Below are 18,796 nucleotides of genomic sequence, written 5' to 3'. Positions count from 1 at the left end.
CAACCCAAAATAATCTATACACACACTCAAAATTAAGCAGGGGTTGAAAGTGCTTTCACTGCAAATCATGTATGGTCTTGGAACTAGAAAAGGTTGATAGTTGCACAGTTATTTGTATTAACATGTCCTCGATTGTACCTTTTTTGTTTTTCTCATGTAGGATCTCCTGTGACTTGCACTGACCTGCAATTTGCTTTGTAGCAGATGCTGGCCTTGAACTCCACTCCCTTGGTGCTAGAATATTACAAATATTCTAGCACCAATGTGCCACCACATTCCATTTACACTTTAAAATTATTTTGTTGTGTAATTTATATCTCAAAAATTTGTGGGACTCGGGAGGCAGAGGCAGGCGGATCTCTGTGAGTTCGAGGCCAGCCTGGTCTACAGAGTGAGTGCCAGGATAGGCTCCAAACATACACAGAGAAACCCTGTCTCGAAACCCCCCCCCAAAAAAAAAATTTGCTGGGGGGGGGGGGCGCACTGGTGTGATGGTGCATGCCTTTAGCCTTTCATCATGGCCTTTAATGACTAGGCAGAAACAGGCAGAGCTTCACTAAATAATTATAGTATACAAGTATTTGGTCTATTCACATACTGATTGACATGTACATAAATATTCTTTTACAAAATCCCAAAACTTCTAAAATTATCCCAACTACACAAAAAGAAGACAGATGAAAAACAGTGCTAAGGGATATCATTAATGAAACCACAAGATTATCTTGTATTTAAATTTCTTTATTTTCATTTCATCCTTCTTGGCTTTTAGTTATATGATATATACCCTTCTTACAATTTCCTCTCATATTAAAAGCATCATGATCAAGGAAAATCTCAATCTTCTTATCAGCTTCCAACTCCTTGATGGATTAATGACATCAATACGACATCATGCTGAATCTCTTTGGAATTGATCTTTCCTCCATTAGAGTTCCTTTTTAAAATTCCATGTCTTTATAGGTCCGGCATGTGAGATTTTAACTGCTCTGTCACCGCTTTCTCTTCTTCAGTCAGTTGAGTTAGCTAGAAATCAAATTACAAAATGTTTATTTCAAAAACCTTCAGAGGCTGTTAAATGAGTTAAATTTTGCTTTGTTGCATGAATGTTTTTGTAAGGTTATACTATAAATTTAATCATAAGACTTGAAAGGCAAGGGAAAACAAAAGCTATATGGCGATTTATATAATCCAGATTGAGCTTTCAAAGAACTTGCAATTAGGCTATGCAAACAAGATCAAGAAATCAAACAAACTGGGATGGAGAGATGGCTCTGCAGTTAAACAGCACTGAATACTCATCCAGAGGTCCCGGGTCAATTCCCAGCACCCACATGGCAGCTCACAACTGTCTGTAACTCCAGTTCCAGGGATCTAACACACTCACACAGACATACATGAAAACAAAACACCAAGGCACATGAAATAAACACAAATAATTATTTTCTCAAAAGGAAACAAACTAAGGACTATCATTTAACAGAACTAAATTAATGTTTGGATACCATATTGGAAAAGAGACTTAGACTAAAACAGTATAACATTTTTCCCATACAAATAAGCTTGTGCTAGATTTTGAAGACCTCATCTCAAAAAACATTTTAAAAAATAACTAAGAAGCCAGGTGGTGGCAGTGAACACCTTTAATCCCAGCACTTGGGAGGCAGCAACAGGAGGATCTGTGAGTTCGAGGCCAGCCTGATCTACAGAGTGAGTTCCAGGACAGGCAGGGCTACACAGAGAAACCCTGTCTCAGGGAGGAAAAAAAAAAAAGGAAGGAAGGAAAGTACTCTGACAGATGTACTAAAAGATGATGAGGAAACAGAAGTAACTATCCACTCAGAGCAGATGGGAGCAAGAGCCAAAACAAAAGGGAATAATACTAACAATAAAAGATTTTCACAGAACACCAACAGATTGGCTGAGAATAGGGTTATATGGGAAAATAACACAAGCTACAGCTCAAACCTCTGAAAGAGTTACAAATCGGTCCAATTATATAGGTCATCTCTAGAGAGACTGCCAAATCTGGAACATGACAGAACTACAGAATCAGCATCTCCAGGGTAGCACGGTCCAATAAAACTTTCCATGATGATGGAAAGAATCTGTATCTGTACTGTTGCAACAGAAGATGAAGAAATGAATTTTCAACTTTATGTAATCAGGTTTAAATTTATATAGCCACATGTGGCTATTGGATAGCCTCATTCTCCAACATCTCAGAACCCCATGCAGCTGGTTTGACACATCAGCACTGGCCCAACATGTTCATATAAAATAATAAGCACTTACTCTGCAACCCAAACAGTCGCAGAACTTGTCTGCTTCAAATAAGGGAATGATATTAATGTGGTAAAACATATTCCCAATAAATCCCTGTTATTAAGATGATTAGGGAAGAATTCTAAGGCCATAAATTTAATAACTCCTCAAAGGCTTTTTCGAAGAATTAAGGCCAACTTAATCAGTCTGATGTTTGTTGTAACTATTGTTTTGGAGGTTTTTTTTTTTTGTTTTTTTTTTTTTATTCTTTTTTCTTTTGTTTTTTTTTTTTTTTGTATTTTCTCCTTTTTTTTTCTAGGGTTTTTTTTTTTTAAGGTTTTTTGTTTTTATTTTGGCCAGGTATGGTGGCACATGCCTTTAATCCCAGCACTTGGGAGGCAGAGGAAGAAGTATCTCTGTGAGTTCAATGCCAACCTGGACTACACAGAGAGACCCTGTCTCAAAAACAAGCAAACAAACAACAAAAAAAGTGTTTTTATTTATGTGTATGTGTATCTGTGTGAATGTATACTATGTGTACAAGTGCCCAGAGAAGCCAGAATAGAGTCTCAAATTCCTTGAAATTGGCATTATGAATAACTATCTGTTGCCATGAGATGCTGGGAACCCAACTTGGGGTGCTCTTATGTGCTCAGCCATCTCTCCAATCCCTGTGGTAATTTTTTTTTCTTTTGTTTTTTTTGTTTTTTGTTTTTCGAGACAGGGTTTCCCTGTGGCTTTGGAGGCTGTCCTGGAACTAGCTCTTGTAGACCAGGCTGGTCTCAAACTCCCAAAGATCCGCCTGCCTCTGCCTCCCGAGTGCTGGGATTAAAGGCGTGCACCACGAACGCCCAGCAGTAATTTTCTTAACAAAGATTTATTTGAAGCATCTTTCTATGAAACACCATACACTCTTTAAAGTCTTTCTTATTGCTAATTATTACGTTTTTGTTCTAGGTGTTTTTGCTATTTTTTGTCTGTTTTCAGACATAACCTCACTCTGTAGCCCATACTGTACTGGAATTCACATCAATCCTGCATTGGTCTTTCAAGTACTGCCTTTACAGACATCACTATACTTTGTTATAAATGTCTCTCTCTCTAATAATAACCTTTATAATTGAGCATCTTTAAGCCTCCACATCTTAGAAATTTCCATGTAGGGGCTGGAGAGATGGCTCAGAGGTTAAGAGCACTGACTACTCTTCCAGAGGTCCCGAGTTCAATTCCCAGCAACCACATGGTGGCTCACAACCATCTATAATGAGATCTGGTGCCCTCTTCTGGTGTGCATATACATGGAAGCAGAATGCTATATACATAATAAATAAATAAACTCTTTAAAAAAAAAGAAAGAAATTTCTATGTATGTCTTTTTTCCCCCACTTCCTTTTCTGTTCTTGGCTCCCTTTTTATTAAAAATATCAATTTAAATGTCCTTTTGAATACTTCTAATTCAAAGCCATTGTGTTACCTTTCCTAATGTCCCTGGTAAAATACCTGAACAATTTAACTTTCTTTTGCACATAAACAAAGTACCACTTTCCTTAAACAGATTTTGTTGCTCTTCATGTTCACAAAATAGTAGGAAAGCCTTTTGGGTTATTTTAGAGCATTTCACTAAATCTTTGGTTAAAGTAGCCTTTGATGTTTTCTCAAACACTTGTCCCCATTACTGGGGGGAAAAAAAAACTTTTAAAGTTTGAAATTCCTTTACAAATTCTATCCTACACGTCCTTGTTTTACAAAAGTCTCTTTCTAGTGATACTGAGGGTCAAACCCAGGGTCTTGCATAAGCCAAGTCAGTAACCTACCACTGAGCTACATACACCTAATATGGAGTTATACTCACAGCTGAGTTGTATGTCCTTTAAGATCTAGCCTGAGAGCTATTTTTGGCTATACAACCCCTTAATAGGTGTCATTCCCTTTTCTTTCACATTTAGATGACATGTTGACAATATAAGAAGAGAGAATCTCCTACCATATGATCACCACTTTTCTATAGCAGTTTGTAGTCTCAGTGAGAAATAATGGCAAGAGCAATTTATACTAAGCATTCAAAATACTATTTTTCTCTTTAGTCACTCACTCCAATTTTTCTATACTTTAAAACTTTTATGGATTTGTAGATAGATATGGTGATAGGGACTTGTGGATCCACATAGTTTCCAAGATTTGTTTCCCAAGAAAATGTGTTCCCAGTGTCACATTTTGATCTTACAATGAAGAAAATGTGACTTGAGTGATAATAACAGGTTAAACTGTGGATGTGGTTTAGTTGGTAGATATGTGCTTAGCTCACATCAAACCCTGGATGCAATCCCACTCACGAAGCAGAGACAAAAGGATCAGAAATTCAAGGTCAGGCCCAGAGACATCCCAGTGGTTAAAAGTGCTGTTGCTCTTACACAGGACCCAGGTTTGGTTTCTAGCACTCACATTATGGCTCGAAAACACATGTAACTTTAGTTCTGAGGAATCAAATGCTCTCTTTTGATTTCTATGGGCATCTGGCACATACACAGTAAATAACTACATGCAAGCTACACTCATACACATAAATATTAATCTTTAAAAAAAATTAAGAGAAGCCAGTAATAATAACACCCCAAATAACACTGAAGATCTTTATCCAATCTAGTTCTATTCTTTGATTCCTTCTACAATCTCATCTGTCTGAACCCCAATATTTCTTTGATACTGCATGAAAATGCTACTAAATCATTCAGTTCTCTGTTCAAATTCTTAGTGCCTACCTCAATCGCTGATGTTTGAATACCACACCATATCTGAGGAGTCTTTACATATCAGTGACATAGTTCACAATTATAAGGATTCTTAAACCAAGTAAGATGGAGATGAGGATGGAAGAAGATAAGAAGGTCTGACTCACTCATTCATGCCTACTCCACTCCAGGAGAATTTAAAAAAAAAAAAAAATCAAAAAACTCAGCAGGACATAGAGCCATGGTAGAGTGCTTCCCTAGCATGAACAAGGTCCTGAGTTTGAACTGCCAATACACACACACAGAGAAAGGTCTAGAGCCAGGAATGGTGGTGGTGCATGCCCTTTAATCCTAGCATTTGGAAGACAGAGACAGGCAGATCTCTCTAAATTCAAGATCCAGCCTGATCTACTGGTCTACATATTGAATTCCAAGCCAGCCAAAGCCACATACATCTGAGAGAAACAAAACCAACAAAAAAGTGTTTGGCTTTTTTTTGTTTGTTTTTGAACAGTGTCTGGCTATGTAGCCTCAATTGGCCTAGAATTATGGCAGACCTTCTACTTCAGTTTCTTAAGACATGAGATTATAGGTTAGTCTACCATCAACATTTGATGTCTTACTAGTTATGGGGCTTTCCCCGACCCTCATTCCCCTCCTTCCATTTTTTTTTTTTTTCTTCTTTTGAGACAGGATCTCATGTATGTATCAGACTGGCCTCCAACTCCTTTTGTAGACTAGGATGACCTCAAACTTCCGATCCTCCTGTGCTGGGATAACACATGTAACCCACCGTGCCTGGTTTATGCAGTCCGGGGACTGAACCTGAAGCCTTATGAGTGTTGGGCAAGCACTATACATCTCCAGCCCTTTCGTGGGTTTTTGTTTGATTGGTTTGTTGATGTCTGAGTTAGGATCTTACTTTGTAGCCTAGGCTGTCCTTAAACAGTTTGTTATTGGACTTTTCTTAAAGCAAGTGTCTCACTGCTAGCCCTGGAATTCACTATATAGATCAGATGAGCCTATAACATTTTTGGAGGGGGGTGGGGACTGGGACTTTTTTGTTGTTGCTGCCTCTACCTCCCAAGTGCTGGGATTAGATATTTGCCACTCTGCCTGATTTTGCATCAAACCAGGAAAATATGAACCAAGAGAATCCCAGTAAAGTATCTTGTGTCTATAATTCCAGCACTGAGGAAGCTGAGGCAAGAGGACTGCTTTGAGTCCGAGCTAGTTCTACAGAATGAGACTGTCTTGTCTCTAAAAACAAAAGAGAGTTGCTTCACTTTGTAAGTTTAGTAAATTTAAGTAAACCTTTCACTAACCAAATGGAATCAACATGATTTTTCTCTTCTTTTTTTTTTTTTTAAGAAATTTATCTATTTTTATTTTCTGTACATTGGTGTTTTGCCCTTGGTGTCAGGTACCTTAGAGTTACAGACAGTTGTAAGCTGCCATGTGGGTGCTGGGAATTGAACCGTGGTTGTCTGCAAGAGCTTGTCAGTGCTCTTAACCATCAAGCCATCTCTCCAGGCCCGATTTTTCTCTTCTTTTACTAAAAAGAAAAACAATTTTGGGGGAATCAAACAATTTATTTCACCTGGTGGTGGTGGTGGTGCATGCCTTAGATCTCAGCACCAAATCCATGTGAGTTCTAGGCCAGTCTAGTCTACAGAGCAAGTTCCAGGACAGGCTCCAAAGCCTGTCTGTGGGGGCTGGGGAGAGAAGGTTATTTCTATCAAAAGTTTAAGCTGACTACTAAATTTTACATTCCAACATGGTAGGAAGTAGAGCAAGTCATGCGTGAAGTCCTAAGTGAACTTTGTTGTTGACATAAGCCAGCCACGCAAAATACCCTAGAGCCTCAGACCCTTGGAGAAATGGCAAAGCCCTCCTCTGATCTGAGTGTGGATGTTGACAGTGTGTGCAGAAAATGTTCACCATAGCTTTCTCTCCCCAGATATTTATGGCCTGAAAACTGCTCTTCTGTAGACACTGCTCCTCCCCACTAGCTAAATCTGTCTCCTCGTGTGCACTAGCCCTGCATGCTGTTCAATTCAATAAACACACTATGCTTCTAGTATGCTAAGGCTTCTCTACAGAGTCTAGGCTACTAAATCCCAGCATTTCTATCTGTGTGTGTGTTTGTCTTGTCTTCATTCCCTCACCACCTCAGTCACATCCAAGTGTCTGGAAGCTGTGCATGGGACACAGCACAACATATTGGGATTGTATTCTTTAAAAAAAAAATACTCATAACTGAAACTTAACAACTTCAATCTGTCAACTGAAAATGTTACCTCCAGATCTGTCTGTTTTTGTAGTTCTTGTATCGTGGTCATTGTCTTGCTCAGAGTAGCACAAATGCGGCTCTTGTTCTCTTTTTGTTCAATAGAAAGTGGCTTAAAGCGTGCACACAAAGCTTGATACCGAGACTTTATTGCTGATAATTCCTTTAAAATTGCAACTGCATTTTTCTACATCAGAAAAAATAAGGTAATATATGTTAAAACGATGTAGTGGGAAAATAAAGCTTATTCTTAAAAATTAATATGCACAACACATTCTATCACATATTTGATCACACTCTCTTACTATACAACCCTGGTTGACCTAAAACTTGCTATGTAGACCAGGCTGACCTGTTTCTGCCTCCCAGGTACTGGGATTAAAGGTGTACTCCACCATACCCAGCTACAGACGACCTACTCTTGTTTACACACACACACACACACACACACACACACACACACACACACACACACACACACACACACACGATTCATCCATATATCACTGTCAGAATTTTCTTAAATTTTAAAAATATTTCTTTATAATAATAGTGTGTGTGTGTGTGTGTGTGTGTGTGTGTGTGTGTGTGCAAGTGGAGGTCACAGAGTGACTTTCAAGGGTAAATTGACTCCTTCCACTGTGGGTTCAGGAATTTGAACTCAGGCTGTTAGTCCTGCTTAGAAAACCCATAATCTGGATGCCATGAGGATATTCATAAATGTGTGAAATAAGCCAACCACAAATACTGAATCTAGAATAGTGAAGTTCACAAAGGCTAACATAGACTATACAGTGAAACTGTTTCAAAACTACAAAAAGGATCATTTTAATGACAACTGATTTTGAACATTTTGATGTTTCTTCAAAATATTGAGTATGAATTGCTTTTATGGCCAGTAAATTTCATGCCTAGCTGTTGGTTTTTTTATTAGGAAAAGGGAATCATAAAAAGGGGGAAAGGAAGTGGGGAAACCGGCCTCTGGAGACTGGAGCACCAGGAGAGAGGAGAAAGGAAAGAGGAAGGGGGAGGGGGAGGGAGGAGAGAGAGAGAGAAGAGAGGAAAGGGCTGGGAGGTGGGCAGGGCCCTTTTAAAAGGGAAAATAGTGAAAATACAACAGGTGATGCTCTTAGTGGCTGCAGCTGAGGGCATATCCTGTCAGAACTCCAAGGACAGGCCTAAATAATAACATTAGATACACAACCACAGAAATGAAAATATGTGGCACACCAGAACTTCTACGTGAATGTTTTTAGGGGCATAATTCACTGTAGCCTAAAGTTTGGAACAGCCTGATACTTAACTGCTGAGTGGATAAACAAAAATGGTATAGTATACAATAGATTCCTCTTAACAATAGAAAGGAATTAAATACTGTTCAGGCTACAACATGCATGAATCTTGAAAACATACCAAGTGAAAAGACAACCACATACTTATGCTTCAATTTTTGTAAAATGGATTGTAAATTAATTGATGCCATGAACTAGCAGGGGTGGGAATAGGGTAATGGAGAATGGGGTTTCTTCCTCAGGTGATAAAGATGTTCAAAAAGTAGGGTAATGTAAACTGTAAAAATTAAGACTTAAGAGCAGCTGGGCGGTGGTGGAAAAGCCTTTAATCCCAGCACTCCAGAGGCAGAGGCAGGTGGTTCTCTGTGAGTTCCAGACCAGCCTGGTCTATAAGAGCTAGTTCCAGGACGGCCTCCAAAGCCACCGAGAAACCCTGTCTCAAAAAAGCAAATTTTAAAAGCAGGGGCTGGTGATATGGATCAGTGCTTGACCTGCAGGCCTAGTGACCTGAATTCAATCACAGGAAACCATGTTGAGAACTGACTTTGAAAGTTGTCCTTTAAGCTCCTCCTGTGGGCCAAGGAACACAGCCATACTCACATGCACACATATACATACTAGTAGTAATTTTTTTGTTGTTGCAGGGGCGGTGTTCCAGACAGGGTTTCTCTGCATAACAGCCCTGGCTGTCCTGGAACTCATTTTGTAGACAAGGCTGGCCTTGAACTCAGAGATTAATCTACCTCTGCCTCCCAAGTGCTGGGATTAAAGGTGTGCACCCCACTGCCCAGTCTAGCAATAAAAATTTTAAATTATTGTAGGAACCACTACAGGACTAAAGTCCACTGAATTGTATACCTTACTGCATTTGTATGAAATTCAGGCTGGGCTTGACTTGCAAAACCAAACTTTTGAGTTTCTACTGTTGCTTAATTTTTGGGGGTTTTTTGAGTCTCACTATGTAGACCTGACTGCCCCACCTCATATGAAGAGGCTAGCTAAAAGTTTATAGCAATGTTCTTCCTGTCTCCCAAGTACTAGCAATTGTGTGTGAGCACTATCATGCCCAGCCTAAAATAATGTCTTTAATGTATGGAATTTTTTTAAATTCAAATGCGCTATATCCTGTCTATTAAGTAGTCTATCAACAGACAATGCATGGAGATTGTTTCCTCTTTCCCATGAACAGGTATACTTAAAAAGGATGAATTTATGGTATATAAACAGCTCTGATGCAGGGGGCACGCATCTATAATTCCAGCTACTCAGGGGGCTGAAGCAAGGGGATCTCACTTAAACCCAGAAATTGAGACCAGCCTAAGCAACAGTGTGACTCTTTCTCAACATTAAGTAGATAAAGTGAGTGATTTCTAAGCAATGTAACCTTAAATACTGTTCTGGTTTGCTTTCTATTGCTGTAATAAAACATGGACCAAAACCACCTCTGGGAGGAAAGGCTTTATTTAGCTTAATCATCCCAATCAGGCCATCCTACAAGAAAGTCGAGGCAGGAATGGAAGCAGAGGCCATGGAGGAGTGCTGCTTACTCACTAGCTTCTCATCAGCCTGCTTTCTTATACAACCCAGGAGCACCTGCCCAGGAGGGCCCTGTCTACAATGAGCTGGGCCACACCCCATCAATCACTAAAAAAATGCTCACAGACTAGCTCACAGGCCAGTCTAATAAAGGTAGTTTTTTCAATTGAAGTCCCCTCCCCACCCAGATAACCATGATTGTGTCGAGTTCATAGAAGGGTGGGGAATCAGTAAAAATAACTACATAACTTTATTCAAAAATCAATGTTCATATGTATAACTAAACAAACTTAACAGAATATCATCTTCTCCAGAGACTATCATAACTGCTAGGCCTTCTCCCTTCAAATTATGAACCACTTTTCTAGAAGTAGAAATACTGTCTTGTCACTTCAGAGGCTTCATCCTGACTTGGACCTTTGAGTTCATTAACTGTTTTATTTAAAAGTTATTTAGCACATAAGCCAGTGGTAGTGGTGCATGCCTTGAATGCCAATATTCAGGAGGCAGAGGCAGGCGGATCTCTGGTCTGCAAAGTGAGTTCCAGTCCAGCCAGGACTACACAAAGAAACCCTGTCTCAAAAAATCAAAAGAAAAAAAAAAAAAAAGAAGAAGAAGAAAAAGAAAAAAAAAAAACCATTTACATACATATCATTCTGCAAACATGAATGTCCCTATTTCTCTTGGGAAAATATGAAGTATAATCACTTCAGTATACCATGAGCAATCTTCCACCAAAACAAGATTTTGTGACTCTACAAACCTAGCACTTAAAAAAGAAAAGCTTGGTGCCTAATAATTGTTAGAATATATCACTACTAGAGATATTACCAGAAAATTTTTACACAAACCATTCTGTTAAAAAGATCTACCTACACAGACATAGTGGTATATGCCTTTAATGTCACCTCTTGAGAGGCAGAGACAGAGGCAGGCAGATATTTGTGTAGCTGAGGTCAGGCTGGTCTACATAGTGAGTTCCTGCACAGCCAGGGATACTTAAGTGAGTGAGACCCTATCTTTTTGTTTTTTCGAAACAGGGTTTCTCTGTGGCTTTGGAAGCTGTCCTAGAACTAACTCTTGTAGACCAAGCTAGCCTCGAACTCACAGAGATCCACCCGTCTCTGCCTTGCGAGTGCTGGGATTAAAGGCGTGCGTCTCGGCCGCCGCCACCACCACCACCACCCAGCTGTGAGACCCTGTCTTGAAAACAAAACAAAAATTTACTTATTTCCCAATTACCTCTCCTGCTGAATCTGGGTGATTGGTCTTGATTTCATATTCCAGCCTATATTGAATGTAATCCAAATCAGAATCAGCTTTCTGGAACTAAAAATCAGTACACATTATTTAGTTAACAAAAATATTAGTAAGCATAATTACTCATTCTCACATTCTTGAATATTTTAATATATGATAAACATTCATTTAAAACTTGTGTATAAGGCAAACAATATCCATAATATTTATGCTTTATTAAAAACTTAGAACTAGGGGGGCTGGAGAGATCGTTCAGAGGTTAAGAGTGCCAACTGCTCTTCCAGAGGTCCTGAGTTCAATTCCCAGCAACCACATGGTGGCTCACAACCAACCATCTGTTATGAGATCTGGTGCCCTCTTCTGGTGTCCAGATATACACGGAAGCAGAATGTTGTATACATAATAAATAAATTAAAATCTTAAAAAAAAATTTTTAAAAAAATTAAAACTAGGGCTGTGTTTAATATCGAGACAACTCAACAAGTGAAGATGCCTGCTGTCAAGTTTGATGATCTGAGTTCAATCCCAGGATCCACATGGTGGAAGGACGGACTTAAGCTTTCTTTTGTTGGTCTGACACTGTGTTTAATTTAAACCAGGCATACCTAGGGCTGGCTAGAGCAGAAAATGAGTTTGAAATCCTAATCCTCCAATTTATCTGACTGGAGTAGGTGGAATTAGAGGAGGCCTATGTGCCTCCAGTATCCTATTTCAGGTAGTGCTGGGGTCTGGGCCTAGGGCCTTGGGCCTCTTGCATGTTTCACCAAGCTACATCCATTCCAAGCACCTACCTGTTAGAAGCAAAGAACTAATTCATGTTAAGTTTTATCTTTAACACATGCACAAGGGCATGTTCACCAACACACACAATTATGTAATATAGGGACATGTTAAATCTTTTTGTTAAGATTTAATTTGAGTATGGAGAGATGATTCAGTGGTTAAGAGAGCTTACTACTCTTACAGAGGATCTAGGTTCATTCAGTTCTTAGCATTCACATTACTGCTCACAACCATCTGTAACTCCAATTTCAGAAGATACAACACCCTCTTCTGGCTTCCACTGGCTCCTGTATGCATGTACTGTGTATAAACCCAAGAAGCACAACGTACACATAAAAATCTTTTAAATTTAAGTATTTGTTGTGTGTCTCTATGTTTTTGCCACATGTGTAAAGGAGCCCACAGAGACCCGAAGAGGGTGTAGGATCCCCTGAAGTTGGAAGCTGCCCAGCCTGGGTGCTGAGAAGCACACTCCAGTTCTCTGGGAGAACAGGAAGCACCCTTGTCCACTAAGCCATCTCTCCAACCCCTAAAATATTAATAGCAGGGACTTTGGGTTGAGAAAAAAATATGTGCATGTGTCTGTGTGTAGTTTATGTGGATACACATGTGTATATGTATGCATGAATGCCAAAAGACTTTTTTTTTTTTTTTTTGGTTTTTTCCAGAAAGGGTTTCTCTGTGTAGCTTTGGTGCCTATCCTGGTACTGGCTCTGGAGACCAGGCTGGCCTCGAACTCACAGAGATCTGCCTGCCTCTGCCTCCCAAGTGCTGGGATTAAAAGCGTGCGCCATGAATGCCCAGCTGATTTTATCAATTTCTTACAAAATCAAACATATAGCCAGGCAGTGGTAGTACACACCTTTAATCCCAGCACTTGGGAGGCAGAAGCAGGTGTATCTCAGAGTTCAAGGCCAGTCTGGTCTACACAGTAAGTAGCAGGACAGTCAGAGCCATACAGAGAAACCTTGTCTCAAAAAAAAAAAAAAAAACCAACCTAAGAAACAAAGAAAAAACCCACCAAAATCAAATATTCACAGTACCCAATAATCCCATTTCTCAGTAGCTACACAAAAGAATTATGTCCACACAAAAACACTCCATGCTTGCAACAATTTTATTCCTAATAGGCAAAGCCTGGAAACAACCCAAGAAACAATTTGTCAGGCTTTATACAATGGAATACTATTCATTGATAAAAGAGTCAATTATCAATGCAGTCAACAAAGACAAAAACAGTTACAGTAAGTACAAAAAGGCAAAAACAAAAGACCAAATAATGTATCAGCCCATTCATAAGAAATTTTAGAAAATTACTATTTGAGAAGAAACTGCAGACAGGCACAAAAGGAACTTTTCAATATGATGAAAATGTTTTACATCTTAGTAGTGGAGGTAGGTACATGATTGTATACATTTACCAAAACTCATCAAAGTATACACCTGAAATTTAGAGTTTTACTAATGTAAAATGTGCATTAAGCATTACCAAAAAATGATTTATATTTTATAATTACAATAATCAAACATTTCTAAATTTTACAGATTTTACTTTAATCCCAGCACTCGGGAGGCAGAGGCAGTCGGATCTCTGTGAGTTCGAGGCCAGCCTGGTCTCCAGAATGAGTGCCAGGACAGGCTCCAAAGCTACACAGAGAAACCCTGTCTCAAAAAAAAAAAAAAAAAAAAAAAAAAAAAAAAAAAAAGATTTTATTATTGTGTGTATGTGTCGATGTGTGACTTTGCGTCTGTGTGCCTGTAGAGGTCAGGAGATGGCATCAAACCCCCTGAGCTGGAGTTATAAGTGGCTATGAGCTATGAGATGTGGGTGCTGGGAAGAGAACTCAGATCCTCTGTCATGTTAACTGCTGAACCGTCTCTCTAGTTCCCTTCCTAAGTTTAAATCTATGCATTTCCTATATAATACCGAAATTAACACTAAGACTTAATGTGTTACCATAGTAGACAGACATGAGACTGTTTATCACTTTCCAACTCATACAATCTAATGAGACCTAACAGTTGCCAGAACACATCCAAGTCTGTTACAAATAGAAGCAAATTACAAAGCACTATTCATTTAGACAAGCCATGATTTTAAACATACAGTAATGAATTTTCAGTGCAATACACTAATGAATTTATTCAAATGACGACTTTTTAAAAATATACATAGTAACAAAATGCAGTTTTCAGCACTGAAAGTTATAGAAAATTTTTCCCAAATATTAAACATGTAAGACAAGAATCAAAAAAGGTGTGTGACCTGCTTTCGGATGCTTTGACAATACTATTGCACTGCTAGCTGTAAAGTACAGTAGTGCAATAAAGTCAGAGCATTCGCGAGCAGTAGTGAGCAGGAAAGGAATGCAAGTTTCAGTGTGCAAAGACTTTATAGTTGAGTTGCCATTACTGGTCAGAAGACATTCAAATCCTAAAAACACTTATACCAAGGTTTATTTTTTGAAGAGCAAAACACTTAAAGCCCAAATGATTAATTATTGGTTTTACATAACTAACCCGTAAGTAGCAGCATTCAAACACAAACACACACAGATGTAAAGGAATTTTGTAATATGTCCTGAGCCTTCAGTAATTAACATGGGCATCAGTAATACTTTAGGATTGATATTAACATGATCAGCTATAATTACTACTGAAAAAATTATTTCTGTTATCTACTGAAATGTAATATGTTAGTTAACTCCTCTTTACCTACCACAGAAAGCAAGTCATTTGAATAGTTACTTCAAAGAAAACTAATGGAAAGGGCTGGAGAAATGATTCAGTGGTGAAGAGCCTTGTTCCTGCAGAGGTCCTGGGTTTGATTCCTAGCATCCACTTGGTGGCTCAGAATCATCTGTAACAATTCCATGGGATCCAATAACCTCTTCTGACCTCCTTGAGCACCAGGCACACTTGTGATGCACATACATACATACATACATACATGCAGGCAAGACACTCATATTCATAAGAAAATGAGCAAACAAATGGCTGTATACCCAATTTATGTACGTGTACACACATGTACTTAATTTTAGTACACACAGCACTTAAATTTTGTGCCTTTTTAACTGAAGAATTTATTGAGGGCTATTACAAAAAGAGAAGAGATTATCAGGGAACCAATATATTCTTAGCAAGACATTAACCCAACCTAACCTAATACTAGGCAGGATATTTAAGATATCCTATTTAGTGAAGAAAAGCATATCCATTTCCTTCAAACTTAGAAATATCAAGAAAACAATGAGGGATAAAATAAGTTCCTTAAGGGGGCTGGAGAGATGGCTCAGAGGTTAAGAGTACTGACTACTCTTCCAGAGGTCCTGAGTTCAATTCCCAGCAACCACATGGTGGCTCATAACCAACCATCTGTTATGAGATCTGGTGCCCTCTTCTGGTGTGCAGATATACATGGAAGCAGAATGTTGTATACATAATAAATAAATAAAATCTTTAAAAAAAAAAAAGTTCCTTAAAAGTCAAATGTAAACCAAGAAACATATCCAAGTATCATATTACACTAGCTTTTGTGAACAGTCTCTAGGAGTGTCACAAAGGGAGGACAGGAGACAATTACCCTCAATCAATAAGCGAAGGGAAAACGTCAAAGAACAAAGATTACCCCACAATGCGTCTAGTCCACCATTAGTAATTTTGATTGATGCAAAAATATATTCCTATTGTTTTCACTGACCTTCCTTTAAATGGTCCAGTTCAGCTAATTAGTAGGTTTACCTACTAAAAAATGGACTCAGAAGAACTGAGTCATAGGATACTTATCCTCAGATCCTGGGCCACAAAACTCAAACACTTGGGAATATTTAACTCTGCTAGCCCAGCACTGTTTCGAAGACAACTGTTTAAAAGGCAAATTTAATCTTCTCAATTAGATGTTAACACAAGAAAAATACAAAAAAAAAAAATTCATTCAGATTAGATTTTTAACAGTGTTAAGGTAACTATTGCCTTTACAATGTCATGCACTCCTATTATTATACATCCAAGGGCTCCTTTGAAAATATTTTAAGTGATGTAAAGACTTTTAAGTCATTTATCTTTAGCTTAGAAATGACAATTTCAACAGATAACATTTTTTTTTTCTTTTAGGGACTTGGTACATTTGAAGATGAGATGTCTTTTGCTATCTGGTCGATAAAAAGCTAAGGTTAATATTGAAAATTATGGTTCGAGACCAGCCTGGTCTACAAGAGCTAGCTCCAGGACAGTCTCCAAAGCCACAGAGAAACCCTGTCTGAGAGAAAAAAAAAAAACAAACAAACAAAAAAAAAAAAAACGAAAAAATTTTAAATCATGATAAAAATTTGATTTTGTTTTTTAAGCCCTTGATTATGAAAAAATAGTAACTTGCAAAATTAAAATGCTACCATGAATGTATTTCAGGAAATGCCACAAATGGAAAATTTAAAGCTATCCCATAATTTATACAATATCTAAAAAGGTTAAAGTTTAGCAACTGCATAGCTTCCTAAAATTTACTTTTTGTAGAATGTTTACTTGTGTTTTACTTAAAATAATCTGCTCAATATTTTTCTTAAAGTCTGAGTATTGATTATACTAAAGAAAATAACCTGTTAAAAACAGAATTAGCCTCTAACAAGGCAAAACTATCTCCACCTACTCCAAAGACTTCACAAAGTGGGAGAGGAGAGCAACAAGAAAATTTACATGCCTGTTAACAGACTCTAACCACAATATTTAACGTTCTGTGTGTTCTAATATGCTAATAATACCATACCCTCAAACACACACACACACACACACACACACACACACACACACACACACACACACTCACAAAAACCCTTTAAGTCAAATATTCATTTTTCAAGATTTGGAAAGCTGCAGAAAATTCTATTCTCCGCTCCCGCCGCCCCCCCCCCGCCACGTCCCTAAACTCCCTCCACAAAGAAAGTTTAAAATACAATGTGAAAACAACTGAAAGTATGTGAAACACCTGAATTCATTAACACAAGAGAAAAGAAACGGAGGCCTCAGACTTTCTGGTGTGGGAATGGCGTGGGGGGAGGAGGGGAGCTGTGCTCGCTATCTTCCACGATCACCCCAAAGTCCTTTCCTAGGCAGAAGTTACAGGCTCAAACATTCTTGGAAAGAGTAGCACAGACACACGGGTACCTATGCAGAGGGAAGAAGGGCAGATTACGGGAGAGGAAAGAAGTGTTTTATTTTTAATATTAAATCTTGTTATTTAAAGGGGGGGGGGCTCCTTTACATTCTGTATTTTTAAGGAAGCCATTCCAATCTGGAAGAAAAGTAGTCATGCAAAAGGAGACGGAGGACAGAACAAGGGAACTAAGAAAAAAGGCGCGGCGATCAAGCGGCCAGTGCAAAGAGGGGAGGGCGAGAATAAAGAGGAGTGATGGGGAAACCCTCCCAGAGAAAACTAGAAGGCCCCTGGGCTGGGCGCCCAGGCCACGCCACACACGCCTGTGGCCACCGAGGTCCTTCGTCCCGGGCTCTGCTCGCACAGGGGAAAGAAAGTGGGCAGGCAAAGCCACCGGCCTGGCCTGGCCTGGCGTGATGCCGCCGCCGCCGCCGCCGCACGCGCGCTCCTGGAAGGCGCTCCGGGCTCGGTGCCCGCGGCTCGCTCCTCTCACTCGCCACCTCCGAGCTGCACGGAGCCGGCTCTGCGGGGCCACGGGGAAGTTTCTCGTGCAAGTCTGGCGTCCTCCTTCAGACCGTCCCAGCTCGCCTGCGAGGAGGCGAAGAGTGGACCCGAATTTCGGCGCCCCTGGACTTGTGCCCCACCTCATCCTCCATCGCCCCTGGTGGGGAGACGTGAAGGAGCTCTCTCCTCCTCCGCGGAGCTCTTAACGACCGTTCCAGCCACATTCCGGGGAGAAAGGTGGAAATGCAGGAGACGGCGTCTGTGCCGGGAGTGGCTCCTGGAGCCGGGGGAGGGGAAAGCGAGGAGCAGGGAATTACAAAGGCCCACACCCTCAACATCTCCCGCCATTTCCCTCACGAGTTCCCCGGATGTAACCCCTTCCCCCGCGGCGGTTAAGAGACCAAAGCGGCCGTGGCTCCTTTTCGATGCAGGAGGAGGGAACTCGATTCAGATCCCAGCCTCCACCATCCAGAGTTTCGGTGGCTCCAACGGGTGCCTGACCACCCAGGCCTTTGGTGGAGCAAACAAATCACCCAGTAGGTTTCCTTCACTCTCCACTCACCATCAGCTCCAGCTTATCGACCTCCGCCTCCATGTTGAATAGTTGACATTCCTCAGACCGCGGAGGCGCTTAAGCTGCAAGCCGTACTAGCACTGAGGGTCTCTATTGGACAGCTGTCACTCAACATCTCGCGCTCATTGGCTCCTCCGTTCCGCCGGAGCCCGCCCATTGGCGATTGGGTAACGCCCCTCCATATGAAACACACTTTCCCGTTGGACAAAGACACAAAACGCCGTAGGCGGATTGGCTGCTGAATTTGTGATCATTCCCATTGGCTGCCTACTGTTCTCCACTTTCAATTTCATACTTGGGAAAGAGTTTACGATTGGTGTACTCGGAAGCAGCAGCAGCCAATGACATAAGAGCTTCCACTGCGGGCCTAGGCGACGTGACACACCTTCTTTTCTCTCCGGCTTCCCCGCC

General features: G+C 40.0%; 1 protein-coding gene and 1 non-coding gene across 3 annotated transcripts; both read right to left on the bottom strand.

The window, feature by feature from the left end:
- Window positions 1-720: 720 nt before the first annotated feature.
- Window positions 721-18,503, bottom strand: Ska2 (spindle and kinetochore associated complex subunit 2). Of its 2 annotated transcripts, XM_027426343.2 has the most exons (5): window positions 18,374-18,487; window positions 17,952-18,088; window positions 11,355-11,441; window positions 7,295-7,471; window positions 721-1,026 (listed from the first exon to the last, which is right to left on the bottom strand). In XM_027426343.2, the coding sequence occupies exons 2-5, from the start codon at window positions 18,033-18,035 to the stop codon at window positions 958-960; spliced, it is 417 nt and encodes a 138-aa protein (XP_027282144.1). In that variant the 5' UTR covers window positions 18,036-18,088; window positions 18,374-18,487; the 3' UTR covers window positions 721-957. The 2 variants fall into 2 exon arrangements, with proteins under 2 accessions (XP_027282144.1, XP_027282145.1); XM_027426344.2 differs by lacking the exon at window positions 17,952-18,088 and having other exon boundaries at window positions 18,374-18,503.
- Mir301a (microRNA mir-301a) lies at window positions 14,425-14,503 on the bottom strand. Its single transcript, NR_105198.1, has one exon. It is a non-coding gene; the product is annotated as a microRNA mir-301a (primary transcript).
- Window positions 18,504-18,796: the final 293 nt, after the last annotated feature.

This window comes from Cricetulus griseus, chromosome 7 (genome assembly GCF_003668045.3).
Source record: "Cricetulus griseus strain 17A/GY chromosome 7, alternate assembly CriGri-PICRH-1.0, whole genome shotgun sequence".
In the NCBI taxonomy this organism is placed as follows: domain Eukaryota; kingdom Metazoa; phylum Chordata; class Mammalia; order Rodentia; family Cricetidae; genus Cricetulus; species Cricetulus griseus.
This window is presented reverse-complemented; position numbering and strand designations above follow the sequence as displayed.

What these genes read in the sequence shown, in the direction of transcription:
- Ska2 (XM_027426343.2), bottom strand. Translation starts at nt 18,035, where the DNA reads ATGTGGCTGGAACGGTCGTTAAGAGCTCCGCGGAGGAGGAGAGAGCTC. An exon ending in CAGGGGCGATGGAGGATGAG is followed by an intron (nt 11,442 to 17,951) that starts GTGGGGCACAAG and finishes ACTGATTTTTAG; the next exon opens with TTCCAGAAAGCTGATTCTGA. An exon ending in AAAAACAGACAGATCTGGAG is followed by an intron (nt 1,027 to 7,294) that starts GTAACATTTTCA and finishes TTTGATTTCTAG; the next exon opens with CTAACTCAACTGACTGAAGA.